Source organism: Theropithecus gelada, chromosome 4 (genome assembly GCF_003255815.1).
Source record: "Theropithecus gelada isolate Dixy chromosome 4, Tgel_1.0, whole genome shotgun sequence".
In the NCBI taxonomy this organism is placed as follows: Eukaryota; Metazoa; Chordata; class Mammalia; order Primates; family Cercopithecidae; genus Theropithecus; species Theropithecus gelada.
Window position 1 is genome coordinate 89,493,423 of NC_037671.1, and position 14,418 is coordinate 89,507,840.

At 37.3% G+C, this 14,418-nt stretch overlaps 1 protein-coding gene across 5 annotated transcripts in view; it reads right to left on the reverse strand.

Annotated features, from left to right (window-relative positions):
* MAP3K7 (mitogen-activated protein kinase kinase kinase 7) overlaps positions 1–10,168 on the reverse strand; it is a 74,779-nt gene extending 64,611 nt beyond the window's left edge. For 3 of the 5 annotated variants that reach the window (XM_025382914.1, XM_025382913.1, XM_025382910.1), the window contains exon 1: positions 9,618–10,158. In XM_025382914.1, coding sequence (XP_025238699.1) covers positions 9,618–9,737 — 120 coding nt within the window. In that variant the 5' untranslated portion in view covers positions 9,738–10,158. Of the gene's footprint in view, positions 1–9,617 lie in introns of all 5 variants that reach the window. The other 2 variants (XM_025382911.1, XM_025382912.1) reach the window with 2 other exon arrangements.
* Between the last annotated feature and the right edge of the window lie 4,250 nt (positions 10,169–14,418).

Here is a 14,418-nt window from a genome sequence, read left to right on the forward strand (position 1 = left end):
AGAGTGATTGTAAGGTAAGGCTGGAGGGACAGGCAGAGGTTGGATCCTGAATGGCTCTATCTACCATGAAAAGGAGTTTGAATTTCAGTCTAAGTGCAACGTGAAGGAACTGAAAAAATTCAAGGAAGTAAGGATGTTATATGACTTTAAACAAAATCATTATAGCTCTTATTTAAAGAAAGGATTGTAGGGAAGCTAGTATATATAAATAGAGACCCATTAGGAAGCCATTATAGCAGTCCAAACAAGCAACAATAGCTGCAAGGGCAAGGTCAATGGTAGTGCAGAAACCGGGCAGACCTGGGACATGTTTTAGAGGTGGAGTTAATAGGATTTGCTGATGCTCTGCATCGGGGCAGGACAGGTGTAGAAGAAAAGAGATGAATCAAGGAAAACACCTAGACTGGACAACAGTTTACTGAGGGATAAGAATGATGCAGATTTTTTTTTTTTTAAAATAACTCACAGTTTGGTTTTAGTCATATGAAGTTTAAGATGCCTACTGGATATCCAAGAGGAGATATCAAGTAAGAAGGCAGAAACGTGAGTGAGAGGATCTATGGAGAAGTCAAAGAGATACAAACTTGGGAGTCATTAGCATGTAGTCAGTTTTTCTAGGCAATCAGTTGGAAGAGGTAACCAAAAATAAATATGGAGATATTGGAGTCCAGGAACTGAGCTCTGAAGCAGTTCAACATTTAGATCACAAGAGAGGAGAAGGAATGGGCAAGGAATAGGAAGGAACAGTCCATATGGTAGCAGGCAAACTAGGAGAGCGTCAGAGAAGCCAAAAGAAAAACACATTTCAGGAGGAAAGCAGATATAAGGACAGTGAAAGCATATGCCAATGGCTCTAAAAGTGTGGTCTCTGGTTCAGAAGCATCAACATCACTTGGAAATTTATTAGAAATATAAATTCTCTGGGTGCAACCCAGAATTACTGAGTCTGATGGTAGGGTCAAGCAATCCATGTTTTACCAAGCCCTCCAGGTAGTTTCAATGTTTGAAAACCACTGCATTAGGCTAATCCATTAACAATACATAATAAGGCAAATATTTCAGTGGAAGCCGTCATACAGACCAGAGAGCCCTCCCTTGCTGTTGATGCTATTTGTGGAAGCTTTCCACAGCACCCATAAGGCATCTTGGGTAGGAGAAAGGGAAAAAGAAAATCCTTATGAGGGAAGACTGAATTCTGAAATAACCGAATTAATCTTGAAATTTCTGAATACAAAGACACTTAAAAGAGATAAGTATTACATTGTAAATATCTTTGTTGTGGCAAGATTAAATGCTTTTCTCTACTGAGTTAAAAAGAGGAATGACATAATTAAATAGTAGTTACAGAAAAATAGTTAAATTTCTGAACTTTTAAAAACAAGTAAGAAATAGAGACAGAAGGAGAGGAGTTTTTGTTGTTGTTTTGTTTATTTTTTTGAGACAGGGTCTCCCTCTGTCACCCACGCTAGAGTGTAGAGGCGCGATCTCAGCTCACTGCAGCCTCTGCCTCTCTGGTTGAAGTGACTCTCCTGCCTCAGCCACTCGAAAGTAGCTGGGATTACAGATTTGTGCCACCACACTCGGCTAATTTTTGTATTTTTAGTGGAGACGGGGTTTTGCCATGTTGTTCAGGCTGGTCTTGAACTCCTGAGCTGAAGCGATCTGCCTGCGTTGGCCTTCCAAAGTACTGAGATTACAGGTGTGAACCACTGCACCTGGCCATAGACAGGAGTTTTGTGCTTTAAACAAAAAAGACTATAAGCATATATCCATAAGAGTAGAAGATAGAATAATTAGATGATATATACAACAGATAAAGTTGTTTCCTGGTATATTTTGCATTCTGATATTAGCTCTCTAAGGGAGAAATCTGAATGGGAATTAGAGGTGGCAGAAGGTGCTATGTAGCATGCCAGGGCATTCCAATATACTTCTCATTTCTTTCAAGAAATAACATTCTAAAGAAATGCAATTTTATTATCTGTATAACAATAATGCAACCTTATATTTAATAATGTATTATAACTTGTAAAGCTCTTTCTTACAAACATGATGGAGTCTGTCACCATAAACCCATGAATATATAGGATTTTTTATTCCAACCTTAGAGAGAAGAAAACCAAGGCTCCAAGAACTGAAGTTACCTATTCAAGGATCATGGAATTAGTAAATCAGAGTCAGCTTTCAGGTATGTTTCATGGTGCCAACAAAACAGAGGCCTGCCAGATACACACAGGATTTGGTCCAGTGCCTGGTACAGAGAAAAATCTACTCAAAGGTAGCAAGTATGATAACAACAATCAACTCTTCAAAAGATTATATTCGAATCAGATTTTTAGCTGTTTAGAAGGGGGTTTTAAAAAGCCCTGATCTCCTTTAAGAAAAAAGAATGAAGTTGGGTTAATACAAGGCTTGTGTATAAAGGGCTTACGGTAGTCTCCAAAGATGGCTGTCAACAATCCCTTCTCTGCCTGTCTCTGCTTAAGAAAGAGTTTTATTTTAGCCTCCTTCACTGATTCTTCCTTCCTCTGTCCAAAGCTTAGATGCTGCTACTTTCCAGGGTTCTGTCCTTGTCCCTTTTCTTTCTGAATCTGTTCTCTAATCTCATGGCTTCATACTCTCAAATCTCACCCATCCAGGTTTTGCCCAAGCTCAAGATGTATTTAAAACTGGTTTGAGACTCAGGGGGCCCTACAGGCTTATTAAGTTCAATATGTCAAATGCTGACTCCATTATCGGTCCCTCACTTGTGTATATTGTAGTTTACTTGACATTAGTTAAGTAGATTTACAGATATTATCTCATTTTAATTAAGTCAATTCTCACATTTTAGAAAGGTTTTATTTCCAAAGTACTTATTGCAACTTGAGCCATGATCAAATGATAGTATGAAACCTTTCATCGCCCATTGTTTAAAAATATTTTATACATACACACTGAAAACTGAGTATACAAAATAGAAAGTGTTTTGTTTTACCAGTAGGAGACAAACAAAGCATTGTGGACACCACTGCTCCAACAGGAAACGCTCGTTAAGAAAGTTCATTACTGTCTGCATTCCACCTCTCTCAGGCTATGTAAAACAGTACTCTACTGACTGGGGAAAACCTTACATGTGTATAGATTAAAAAAAATATATATCACATATACTTCTAAGAAAATGTTTCAAATGCAAATATCTTGGTAACAAATTTCCCTGTTGTATTAATCAAGAACATAAAATGGTGGAGAAGATCAGATGTAGAATAATAATATGTCTGGACTCCCAAGGCCAAGCCTAAAAACACATAAGGAGATTATGTACATTATTAGATAAGGAATAAGCCAATGTTACAAACTACAGAAAGCAAATTTGATGTTTTTCTTGACATATGGTAGATCAATAGAAAAAACTGGGATATATGGCCACTCTTGAGACATACTGGCAATGGAGGTAAACGATGAAAAAACTTAATATTCAAGTTGTAAACCACTGAAAGAAGGCCACTTTTTATTTACTACTAAATTTCTAGTCCAAGTTCACAAATCAAACATGCTTTCTGAATTGTATTCTTTTCTAAATAATATAGTTTATTTGACACCCTATAATTAACAATTCGGTTTTTCTGTTTTTAAAAATTTTTTATAGAGACAGGGTCTCACTATGTTGCCCAGACTCGTCTCAAACTCCTGGTCTCATACAATCTCCCACCTTGGCCTCCCAAAGTATTGGGATTACAGGTGTGAGCCACCATACCTAGCCCAACATTATTTTGAATGACTGTTTTTCCCCCAAAGATGAATTTTCATCAAAAGTGTAAAAAGGAGAACATATCAATTTACAAGTATCTCCCCTACCATACGCATCCAACTAAAATGTTGATCTACAAATAAATATTCCAGATATTCTTCATGACCCTTCATTTGTGAAAAACAAGAGGAATGCAAAAAGGACTTTGGTTATAAAAGGGAGGTCAATTTGGAAATATTTCCTTCTAAATTTATGAATGTTTTCTAAATCACAATGTTTTTGATTAATTACTTTATGATAAGCATTGCTCCCCCTATGGTTGAATCCTCTTTGTTTTGGGTCTAAAACTTTAGTCTCATACAATTAAGTAGATTTAAATTTAATTTTTTAATAAAAATATAGAAGAATATGAGATAGTATATAGAATATTTCCATGCAAATACTATTGAAGGCACAAAAACAAAAGTCACGTTTTGTGTGTATGTGTTATTTTTAAAGAAATTCCTTTAAAAATTAGTTTCTTGATGCAAGATGACCCCATTCCTTCAGACAAGTCATGTTAAAGAAAACAAGCAAACACACACCTAACCTAAACTAAATGGAAAAGGATGTATGCCTTTGTGCTCTTAATTTATTATTAAATAATTCTTTTAATTGTTCCGAATTCATGTTATTTTTAGTTCAGTGACTATAGCTTCAGTTTCATTTGGCTCTGTTCTATGAACTATCTGAATGGACCCCTGGTGATACTGGCATTGTTCTGGCTAGAAATGCAGAACATGACAGAACAAGCATAGATCATACATTTATTAGTTAGGACTTGGAGCCTCCAACTATGTTAGAACTTCAATATCTATTAATAAACTGTGGTAGAGTGGAACTGCCATCTGCTGACAAGATGGATTTGATAACATAAAAGTAAAGCTTTGATTATTCAAGCTTTCTTCTGAATTTTTCATGCAGTCTTTTAATACCTGCCACAATACATCTCACCCATTCACTAGGCTTTTATTTCAAATAATATGCTCATGCTATCTTTTAAGCTACACATGTACAATACAAAAATTATCTCTGTAGCTACCTCTTTAGTAATTCCAGATTTCTACTGAAATCAGTGGTCACTTTCACATGAAAGAATGTATTTATTTTAGGTATCTATAATTAAATAGTGACTAACAAATCTACGTACTCAGTTTGTTTAGACCACTATAAATTAGGTATTTCTCTAATACCAATTCCCCATATATTTATAACTTAAACCTACAAAATACATGCAACTGTATAAGTTCTATCTATATTTCCTCTTGGTAGTATATTTTAGCTTTTAAAACAAAACCTTTGTGTGTCTCCTTAACAAGGCTGAAGAATACATACAAATGCTGCAGTAATTTTATGTGTCCAATACAGTAGCTTTGTTCCTACACTATAGTTGAGGTCAGTATTATGGGTCTCCCTTTTCAAAAGCAACTATTGTAAATAGGGTCTTTTTAACACTCTGTAGTAAAGACCTACCATTCGTGGCTTACTCATAGCATCTGGCCCTTTACAGCATCTTTTATCCCTGCTAAACAAAAGTATCTGCTAACTATAATAGAGTTGACATTAAAACAAGACTCAGATCTCATTTCTAATGTAAGTGTTGCCTTAGCCAAATCACGTAACTTAGCTCGTTTTATCACATGTAATATAAGAGAACAAGATAGGCATTTAATTCTTATGATTATGCTGTGATACTTTCATGTACTAATTGAACAAATATTTATAGAGATTCTAGATTCTGGGCATTGGGGTTACAAAAGTGAATAAAGCACCTTACATTTTGCTGAAGGAGAGACACAATTTCAGTTACTGGTAAGTACCATGAAAGATAATAGAAATGACAAAGATCTAGGTTGCTCAGGGAATGCTTCTCTAAGGAAGTATTAATAACATTTGAGGTGGGACTTGATTGGTGAGGAGTCAGTCATTTTAAGTTCTGGGGGAGCAGCACTTCAGGCAGAGGAACAACTGCAAAGAAAATTCATCTTAGTGACTTTCCCAACCCATGATGGTCACCTTATTCAAAACCTAGTTTTAAACTTGTCCCTACTCAATATAATTATAAACTTGTCCCTACTCAATATAATTAATAACCTTCTGTTATTAACTCTATTTTCAAATTATGGCTTAAGTGTTTAATTTACACTATATTCACAGTTTTAAATCTGTGGTCTATGGTTAACTGTTCTGTGTTTACTCCAGTCTCATATCATACTAAGTCAGACATTTTAAGGAGGTAATCCTAGGATTCTTCTGTTATCTATTTTTTTTTTTTTTTGACACAGAGTCTCGCTCTGTGGCATCTATTTTTTTTTTTTTTTTTTTTTTTGACACAGAGTCTCGCTCTGTTGTGCAGGCTAGGGTGCGGTGGTGTGATCTCAGCTCACTGCAACCTCTGCCTACTGGGTTCAAATGATTCTCATGCCTCAGCCACTCAAGTAGCTGGGATTACAGGCTTGTGCCACCATACCCAGCTAATTTTTGTATTTTTAGCAGTGACAGGGTTTCTCTGTGTTGGCCATGGTGGTCTTGAACTCCTGGCCTCAAGTGATCTGCCCGCATTGGCCCTCCAAAGTACTGGGATTATAGGTGTGAGCCATTGCACCAAGCCCTATTCATCTTTTATAGTACCTCAGAGTATTATGCACAGATAAGAATGCTCATTAAATGCTCAGGACCAAGTACACTAAAAAGGAAATCAGTTTTTTGTTTCCCCTTTCCCATGTTAGGTTTGTTTATAGAGTACTTCAGAAAGTACTGAGTGACACTGTAAATCCAGTGGAAAGGGCAACTGACTCACAAGTGAGAAATCTTATATTCAATTCCCAGCTTTACCATTTACTTAGGCATGCAGCTTCTGGCAAGTCAAACTCTATGACTGCTTGTCAAGATCTGTAAAATGGTATATCATTTGCCAGGTCAACCCAGGATTAGTTGGTCACCAACTAACTTCTACAGGAGACCATGATCACTGTCCGTAAAGAACTTCTAAGGTTACTGTAGAAAACAGTTAAATACTGGAAAAAATGAATGTGTTTTCATTTTAGAACTGGAAAAGACCTTAAATGATCTTGTTTAATCCCTCAGTTTATATAAGTAACCACAGGCCCAGAAAAACGTGGTGACTTCCTCAAAGTTACAAAAATATATTATGGCAGAATCAGTACAGCATCTACATTTTCTAATTTTTAGTCCAGAACACTTTCCACTATACCACCCTGTGTAACACTTCTTGCAACCCATCCCCTCTTTTATTCCAATATTCTCTACAGCCAGATCTAGATGGTAAACACTAAATGACTTTTAAAAAGTACCTAGGCAGATTTCTGAGGCTGATACCTTACCTAATTTGATTGAACTGAACTGAATCTAAGATGTGCCAAACTAATACTATTGAGTTACAATATTAGAAATGCAAGATCAGCTGATGTCTTAGAAATATGTGCCTACTAAATGATTGCATATTTGGCCTGTGGCTGAATTATTTTTTTTTTACAGTTTCTAATTATATTGATATAATTTAGAAGGTAATATTCTCATACAATATAAAATATTGAAAGCAACATAAAGTAGTTTTTGTTTCTGGTCATCTTCCTCTGTTATCTCACAACTGAACTGGAAGTGTAATCTAAGTTGACAAATAGCTAATTAAGTGTCCTTGGTTTACTCTGGATTGTGTAACACTGGTTTAATGTATGCAAATGAAGAACATGATGGAAATTATGTAATGCTTTCAATATCAGAAAGATCCAAATACAATCTTTAATGCAAAAATGAACTGAGTATTAAAAATGAAGGGGAATAAAACAAACAAAAAACCCAAATGACTGCCTAATATTAAAAACAAATTTTCGTCTAAAAACAAAATCCTACTCCCCAGAAATGTCCTAAACACACACACACTCACATACACACAAAGATTGAAACATTATCTAAATTGAGAGAAGGGTCTTGGAAACACAGAAACCTAACCAGAAGTGAAATAGCTTTAGGGGAAGAACATCAAAATGATAACTACCTCCTTAGTAATTTGTTTTTCCATGAATCAAGAATGTAAAAAGCTTTAGAAAGTAGCATACAAAAACTAAGGTTGTAAGAATCAAATGAAGTAAGTTTGTGAAAGCATTTAGTAGACCATAAAGCACAAGTTATTATTATATAACAATTTGTAGTCTACAAGCATAGCAATTCACCACAGAGCAGACGTAAACGCTTATTTAAAAACTGCAATTCTTGTATACTGACTCACGGAATTTTTATTCTTAAAAAAGAATATTAGCCATGAAAGTTGGATCGACTATCCACTTCTGGAAAAGGAATTTATCATAGCCTCAATGTAAAAAAAATAAACTTAAAAACATTTCCCCCTCTTTTCAAAATACAGGTCTTCTTTTAGCCATGTGACCTTAAAGCAGGTCACATTTCCTCTCTGGAACTAGGTTTCCTAATATGTGTCAGGCCCTGTGGTAGGTGTTTTGCATATAATGTCTACTAAGATCTGTTATGCAGATAAGATGAAACAGAATTTATTAGCCCTTTCTAAAACTAAAATTCAAAGGGGTTAGGACACTTGCTCCAAATCACACAGCTAATAATGACATATCTGATACATTGAACTTTCCTCTAATTCCAAAGACCTTGCTTTTCCCACCATATTATCTTGTAAAATGAGGATGTTCTCAATGATCTCTAAAGCTACTTTATGTGATAAAAAGTATATAATTCAGTAATCCATTCCTCTTCCAAAACATGCACAGGAAAAAAAAATTTATTTGTTGAACGTTATCTCACTACTTCGAACTTGCTGACATTTAAAAATAATTTTAGAATTTTAAAGTAGACATAACTTGTTGACAATCTATAATATTTCACTAGGTTTTTCACAGGATATATAACGCAAGTTATATTTATATTATTAAATATAAATTAAAAAAACGGCAAATAAATGGTAAGATATAGTATTTTCAGCCAAAGTTTTTAACAAGTTCTAAAGTCTCTTTAAAAAATATATATGCAGCTTTTACTTTTCTAAATTTTATAGTCATTAGAACCCAATTTACCTCTCTGTTAATCTGAAAAGCAACACTTTAAAGTCACTTTGAAATAGCTTGTTCTAAAATAAATTACTGCAGAATAAAGAAAGGATATGGGTTTTCTGATAGCGATTTCCAGTCTAATGTTATATTCTGATTGTCACCGATCATTCGTTATCTCTTCAGAATATGCTACTTGAAACATCTTTTGATCGTAGACCAGTCTGTGTTACTTATGGTGAAATTCACCTACATTAGCCCAACCTTAAAGCCGAGCGTTTAAACATTACGAGTATTGCTGTGCGGTATCGGAGAAACTGAGAACCATTCAATGCTAAGGGAAACACTTTATTAGACTTGATCATCTACTAATTTAACAAGCATTTATTGAGCATCCCCTACATGCCAGATACTGAAGTAGAAGTCGAACATAATACAATTATTGGCCATTAAGAACATCACGTCCAGCGGACTGAAACTCCAGAACGGCTACGATCTTCGCTGAAACTACTACTTACAGATACGAGAACTGGTGGACCACACTGTCTCACCAGTTCATTCTCCTGTTTATCACCGGAATATCAAATCCAAAAGCAAGAGTACTCAAGACAGGAAAAAAGGCAGCTACTCCCGAGCAGTTGAGCTCAGAGAGTAACCCCCACTCCCACGTCAGTGAGGGCTGTTGGGTCTCCCGGGTGGACCCCACAGGGTCCCGCGAATTAGAGGGGCCGGGGAGGCACCTTCAGAGCCGGGACCAGGCAGAGGCAGGGGCGGGCCGGGCCGGTACCGGCGTCTCCATGCAGGGCCTCGCTCACCTCTTCCACCTCGATTTCCTTGTAGTCGATCTCTTCAAAGTTGAGGACCTGAGAAGGGGCTTCGATCATCTCACCGGCCGAAGACGAGGAGGAGGAGGAGGCGGCAGAGGCTGTAGACATGATCCCTCGCGGCGCCCGGTGGGGCCGGGAGCGGTGCCGCCCGGACAATCCGGGTGAGATCCACGCCCACCCGCCTCCGGACCGACCCTCAGGCTGGAGCCGCGCAGTCCTACTACCCGGCGATCCGTGGCGGGGGTAGCGGCAGCGGCCACAGCCGGGTCCGGCTCTGGCTCCGCTGCGTTTTCCGCCGCTGGGCCCCGCCCACTACACTTCCGGTTCCGGGCTGAAATCGGAAATAGGAGGTGGGCCGTAAACTCCGGGGGAGGGAAGGGGAGAATTTTGTGACTTGGAAAGAAAAGGAGGGACAGGTTGGGGGTGGGGTGGAGTAAACTAAGAAGCAAGCTTGCACCTCTAGAACAAATTTCGCGAGACCTTTATTACAGGGCCTCAGCAACCGGATGATACCGCGAGAGAGGACGCCTGACGTAATTAAAGTGCGCGAACGGAAGTGGCGCGGAACATGACGGAAAATCAGCACGGTTGGTCCCTTAAGGACCAGCGGGAAAGATAAAAGCTGGCGTTTAGTCTCTGCTGCGTGAAGTATGTCTTGGCCTCTCTTTCTCTCCTCTGAGCTGCCTGCAGACGGGCGAGGTGGTGTTGAACTGTGTTTTTTGTGACGAAGCTTGCTTTTAAGTTTCATCCCTCAACTAAGTTGACCTGTTTCTTTAAGACGGCTTGCAAAATGTGTTTTCCTCAATGTGGGATATGGAAGGAAGCAGTTGCTCCTGTTACTTTGAGCTAGTCCCTGACGCTATGAGAAATTCTAAAAGAGCGAATCAGATCATGCAACATGAATAACTATGGAGGCTGAGTGATCAAAAACAGAAGTTAATATTTTGGTGTTACAAACTTTACACAGATTAGGTGGATAAGATATTTACACTTTGGTGTGTTCATCTCAAGTTATGGATTACGAGTGCGGGGCACTAGTGTTTTAGATTGGTAAATGAATCATCAACAGTCTCCTTGAAAATCAAATATTTTCATCACCATTTTCAGGACAGGAGAAAATACACTCAGAGTTTAAAGCAATTATGGTCCTTACAAACTAGATCAATCTGTCCCCAAGATGGTCAGTATTGCTCATGTTGTACTACCAGCACAAGTTTTAGTTTTAAACTAACTGTTGAACTTTATATAGTCCTTTTGACATAAAGCCTAACTGTGGAAAATTGGAGTTAGAGATGAAGATTTAAAGACCAAGGATGGATTCCTGCGAATGTCAAATTCTAAGTTTCAGTAAGAGACTGAAAGGAGGAAGTGAGGAAAATAGTAATTGGAACATCACCAGAGGTGAGCTTTCCAATGAAGAAGTAGCCAACCAAGTATATGCTGTATAGAATTATGTTAAACACATTTGGGATTGCAACTAGATCATTGGATTTGACCATCAAGAAGTTACAAACTTCTTGGAAACATTCTGTCACTTTTTATTCACAGTTCTAGTGACTCGCAATGACAGTTTGATGAGTGGATAAAAAAAATGAAAGAAGCAATAATTTCTTTCCACTGTACACTCTTTCTTTGCATGATCTTACCCAAGGTCTCTGTTTCTCATACCATTTTTATAATGATGACTCCTAATCTCCGAATACTCAAGATTTTTCCTGAATTCTGGACCTATTGGACATCTCTATTTAGATAAACAACTAAACTTCAAGATACCACAGCAAATTCAAAAGTTGTCACCCACCACAAATATATTCCTATGTGATTTTCCTATATCACTTAAGGATGCCATCACCCAGTTGGTTGTCTGAGAAGTCAGGGCGTGTGAAATGATGTGTGGTGCACTGATACCCAATATAAGCTGATTTAATCAGTGGCACAGTCATTTTCACCTGTCATTCCCCTTGCATTTCCAAACAAGGATGGTCACTTCTTACCTTGTGCTATAACTGCAGGTCTATATCTGATTTCCCTTTAACACCTTGATCTTGCTGCCAGGTGGGAACTCAATAAATACTTACATATTCTGTACAAATGAATAGCTTTTGTCAGTCCTCCCTTTCCCTGGAGCATAAGACATGTTTTCTGTACCTTCAGTTTAGGACTGGAATCTTGACAAAGGGCTAATTACTACAGCCATGATGCCGTTCTCCTGCTTGATTATTTTTCCCCAAAATTGTGTTACAAAAATGTCAAATATAGAGAAAGGATGAAAGAATGTTATGGTGAACACCTATATGCCCACCACCAAGATTCTACCTTTAACATTTTACTATACTTGCTTTATCATAATATACATATGTGCATCTCTCCATTCATCCGTATTTACATCCATCTACCATTTTGCTAGATGCATTTCGAAGTAAATTGATTCCATGATTTTGAATATCTTCTACCCCAACACTTCTGTGTTTTATCCACTGATTTGGACTTCTGATATTGATGCCAGTCTAAAATCAATTTTTGTCCAACTTGCTTGGAGATTATTTTTTTCTTTTTTGTCTGCCTGCGCCTTTTCCCTAGCTTCTGATAATAGATGGAAAGTTTCATCAGTGTTTATGTCTCTGGGTTCAGTCATTCCCAAGGTTCAATCCATCTCTCACATTCTGTGATTTGGTTATGTGAGCTAGTAAATTACCATTTCATTTAAGCTGGTCCCAGCTGCATTTTTTGTATGACAAAAAACGCAGGATTATCTTGCAACCAAATAATCCTAAGTAATAAAGTTTAAATGCAGAGGAATGATGGAGGGGAACTGAACTTCTCTCAGTTCACTTCAATTTTGACTTTGCATTTCCTTTAACTTTCATGAATAAAGGATAGAAACTTGACCTCACAATTTCATGTCAGCTTCAGTCACCAGTCCGTATGTCTCTACAAATTTCCAGATACATATCAAAACTATTTAGGTAAATTCCTTGAAGTCCCTCCAAGTTCGAGCACTCTCTACCATTCTCCCTCATGTCAGCACCCTAATAACTACTCTCTAACTTCCAACTCTGTCTTCAATTTTGGCCCTTTTATACTCTCCAGGGGATGAGAGGACAAGGGTTTCAAAATCCATTTCCCACCTCCTCTTCACTTGTTCTAAATGAGGTTCTGATCCTATTTGGCTCATTTTGGGTGTAGCAATATCTGGGACCTATTTTCATGGAGGCTTAGCAGAAACTGGGACTAAAGTAGCAGCACTTTAATGTTCTGGGTCACATATATGTCAGACAAGTGCTCCATATTTCCATCATAGGCTTGATGATAACATCAATAATTGAGTTTCCATTATTCTTTTCTGCCTTTTGTGGTATTTGCTATAGTCTAGAACAGTGTTTCTCAATCTTTTTTTCTTTCATTATTGCTCGTTTAAGGAGCATTTTTAGACTTCTTAATGCCCCTCCTCAAATTTTAATACCTCAGATACACTGTATATCTATTTGTGTATTTTATGTATATTTGTTCTTTATGTGTAAAAAGGGTAAGATTTTTCTCTCCCCAGTTTTTGCCCCATTTGGAGGTGTTATTGCCTCCATTGAGAATGCATGTACTAGCAGTTTCATTCTTCACATGACATATCACAAAGTGCAACAGAGAGCATCGCTTGGTAGCCATCTCAGAAGAACAGGTAAACATTCTTTTTCAAAAGCCCTTGGTAAGTGTATCCTTGAGGGATGGGGAACAGGATGCATGAGGATACACACACAGTCATGCGCTGCATAATGATTTTTTGGCCAACGGACGTCATATGTGGCAGTGGTCCTATATGATTATAATGAAGCTGAAAAAATCCTATTGGCTAGTGACATTATAGCCATAGTAATGTCATAGCATGACACATTACTTATAGTTCATTACTTGTGTCTGTGGTCATGCTGGTGTAAACAAACTTATGCTGCTAGTCATACAAAAGTATAATACAATTATGTGCAGTGCATAATATTGATAATGATAACTATGTTACTGGTTTATATAACTACTATACTATACCTTTTATTATTATTTTAGAGTATACTCCTACTTCCATAAAAAACCTATAAAACAGCCTCAGGCAGGTCCTTCAGGGGGTATTCCAGAAGAAGGCATTGTTACCATAAGAGGTGACTGATCTGTGCATGTTATTGCACCTGAAGACTTTCTGGTGAGACAAGATGTGGAGGTGGAAGATAGTGATGTTGATGATCCTGACCCTGTGTAGGTAGACGTAGGCCAACACGTGTTTGTCTTAGTTTTTAGCCAAAACGTTCAAAAACTAAAAAAAAAAAAAAATTAAAAAAGTGTATAGAATAAGGACACAAATAAAATACTTTTGTACAGCTGTTCAGTGTGTTTGTGTTTTAAAGCTAAGTGTTATTACCAAAGAGTCAAAAAGTTTTAAAAAGTTTAAAAGTTTGTGAAGTTATAATAAGCTAAGGTTAATTTATTGTTGAATAAAACTTTAAAAAAATAAATTTATGTAACCAAGTGTACAGTGTTTATAAAGTCTACAGTAGTACACAGTAATGTTCTAGGCCTTCACATTCACTCACCAGTCATTCACTGGCTCACCCAGAGTAACTTCTAGTCTTGCAAACTCCATTTATGGGGAGTGCCCTATATAGGTGTACCATTTTAAAAAATCTTTTATATTGTATCATTACTGTACCTTTTCTATGTTTAGATACACAAATACCATTGTGTTACATTTGCCTGCAGTATTCAGTATAGTAACATGGTTTATACAGGTTTGTAGCCTGGAAACAGG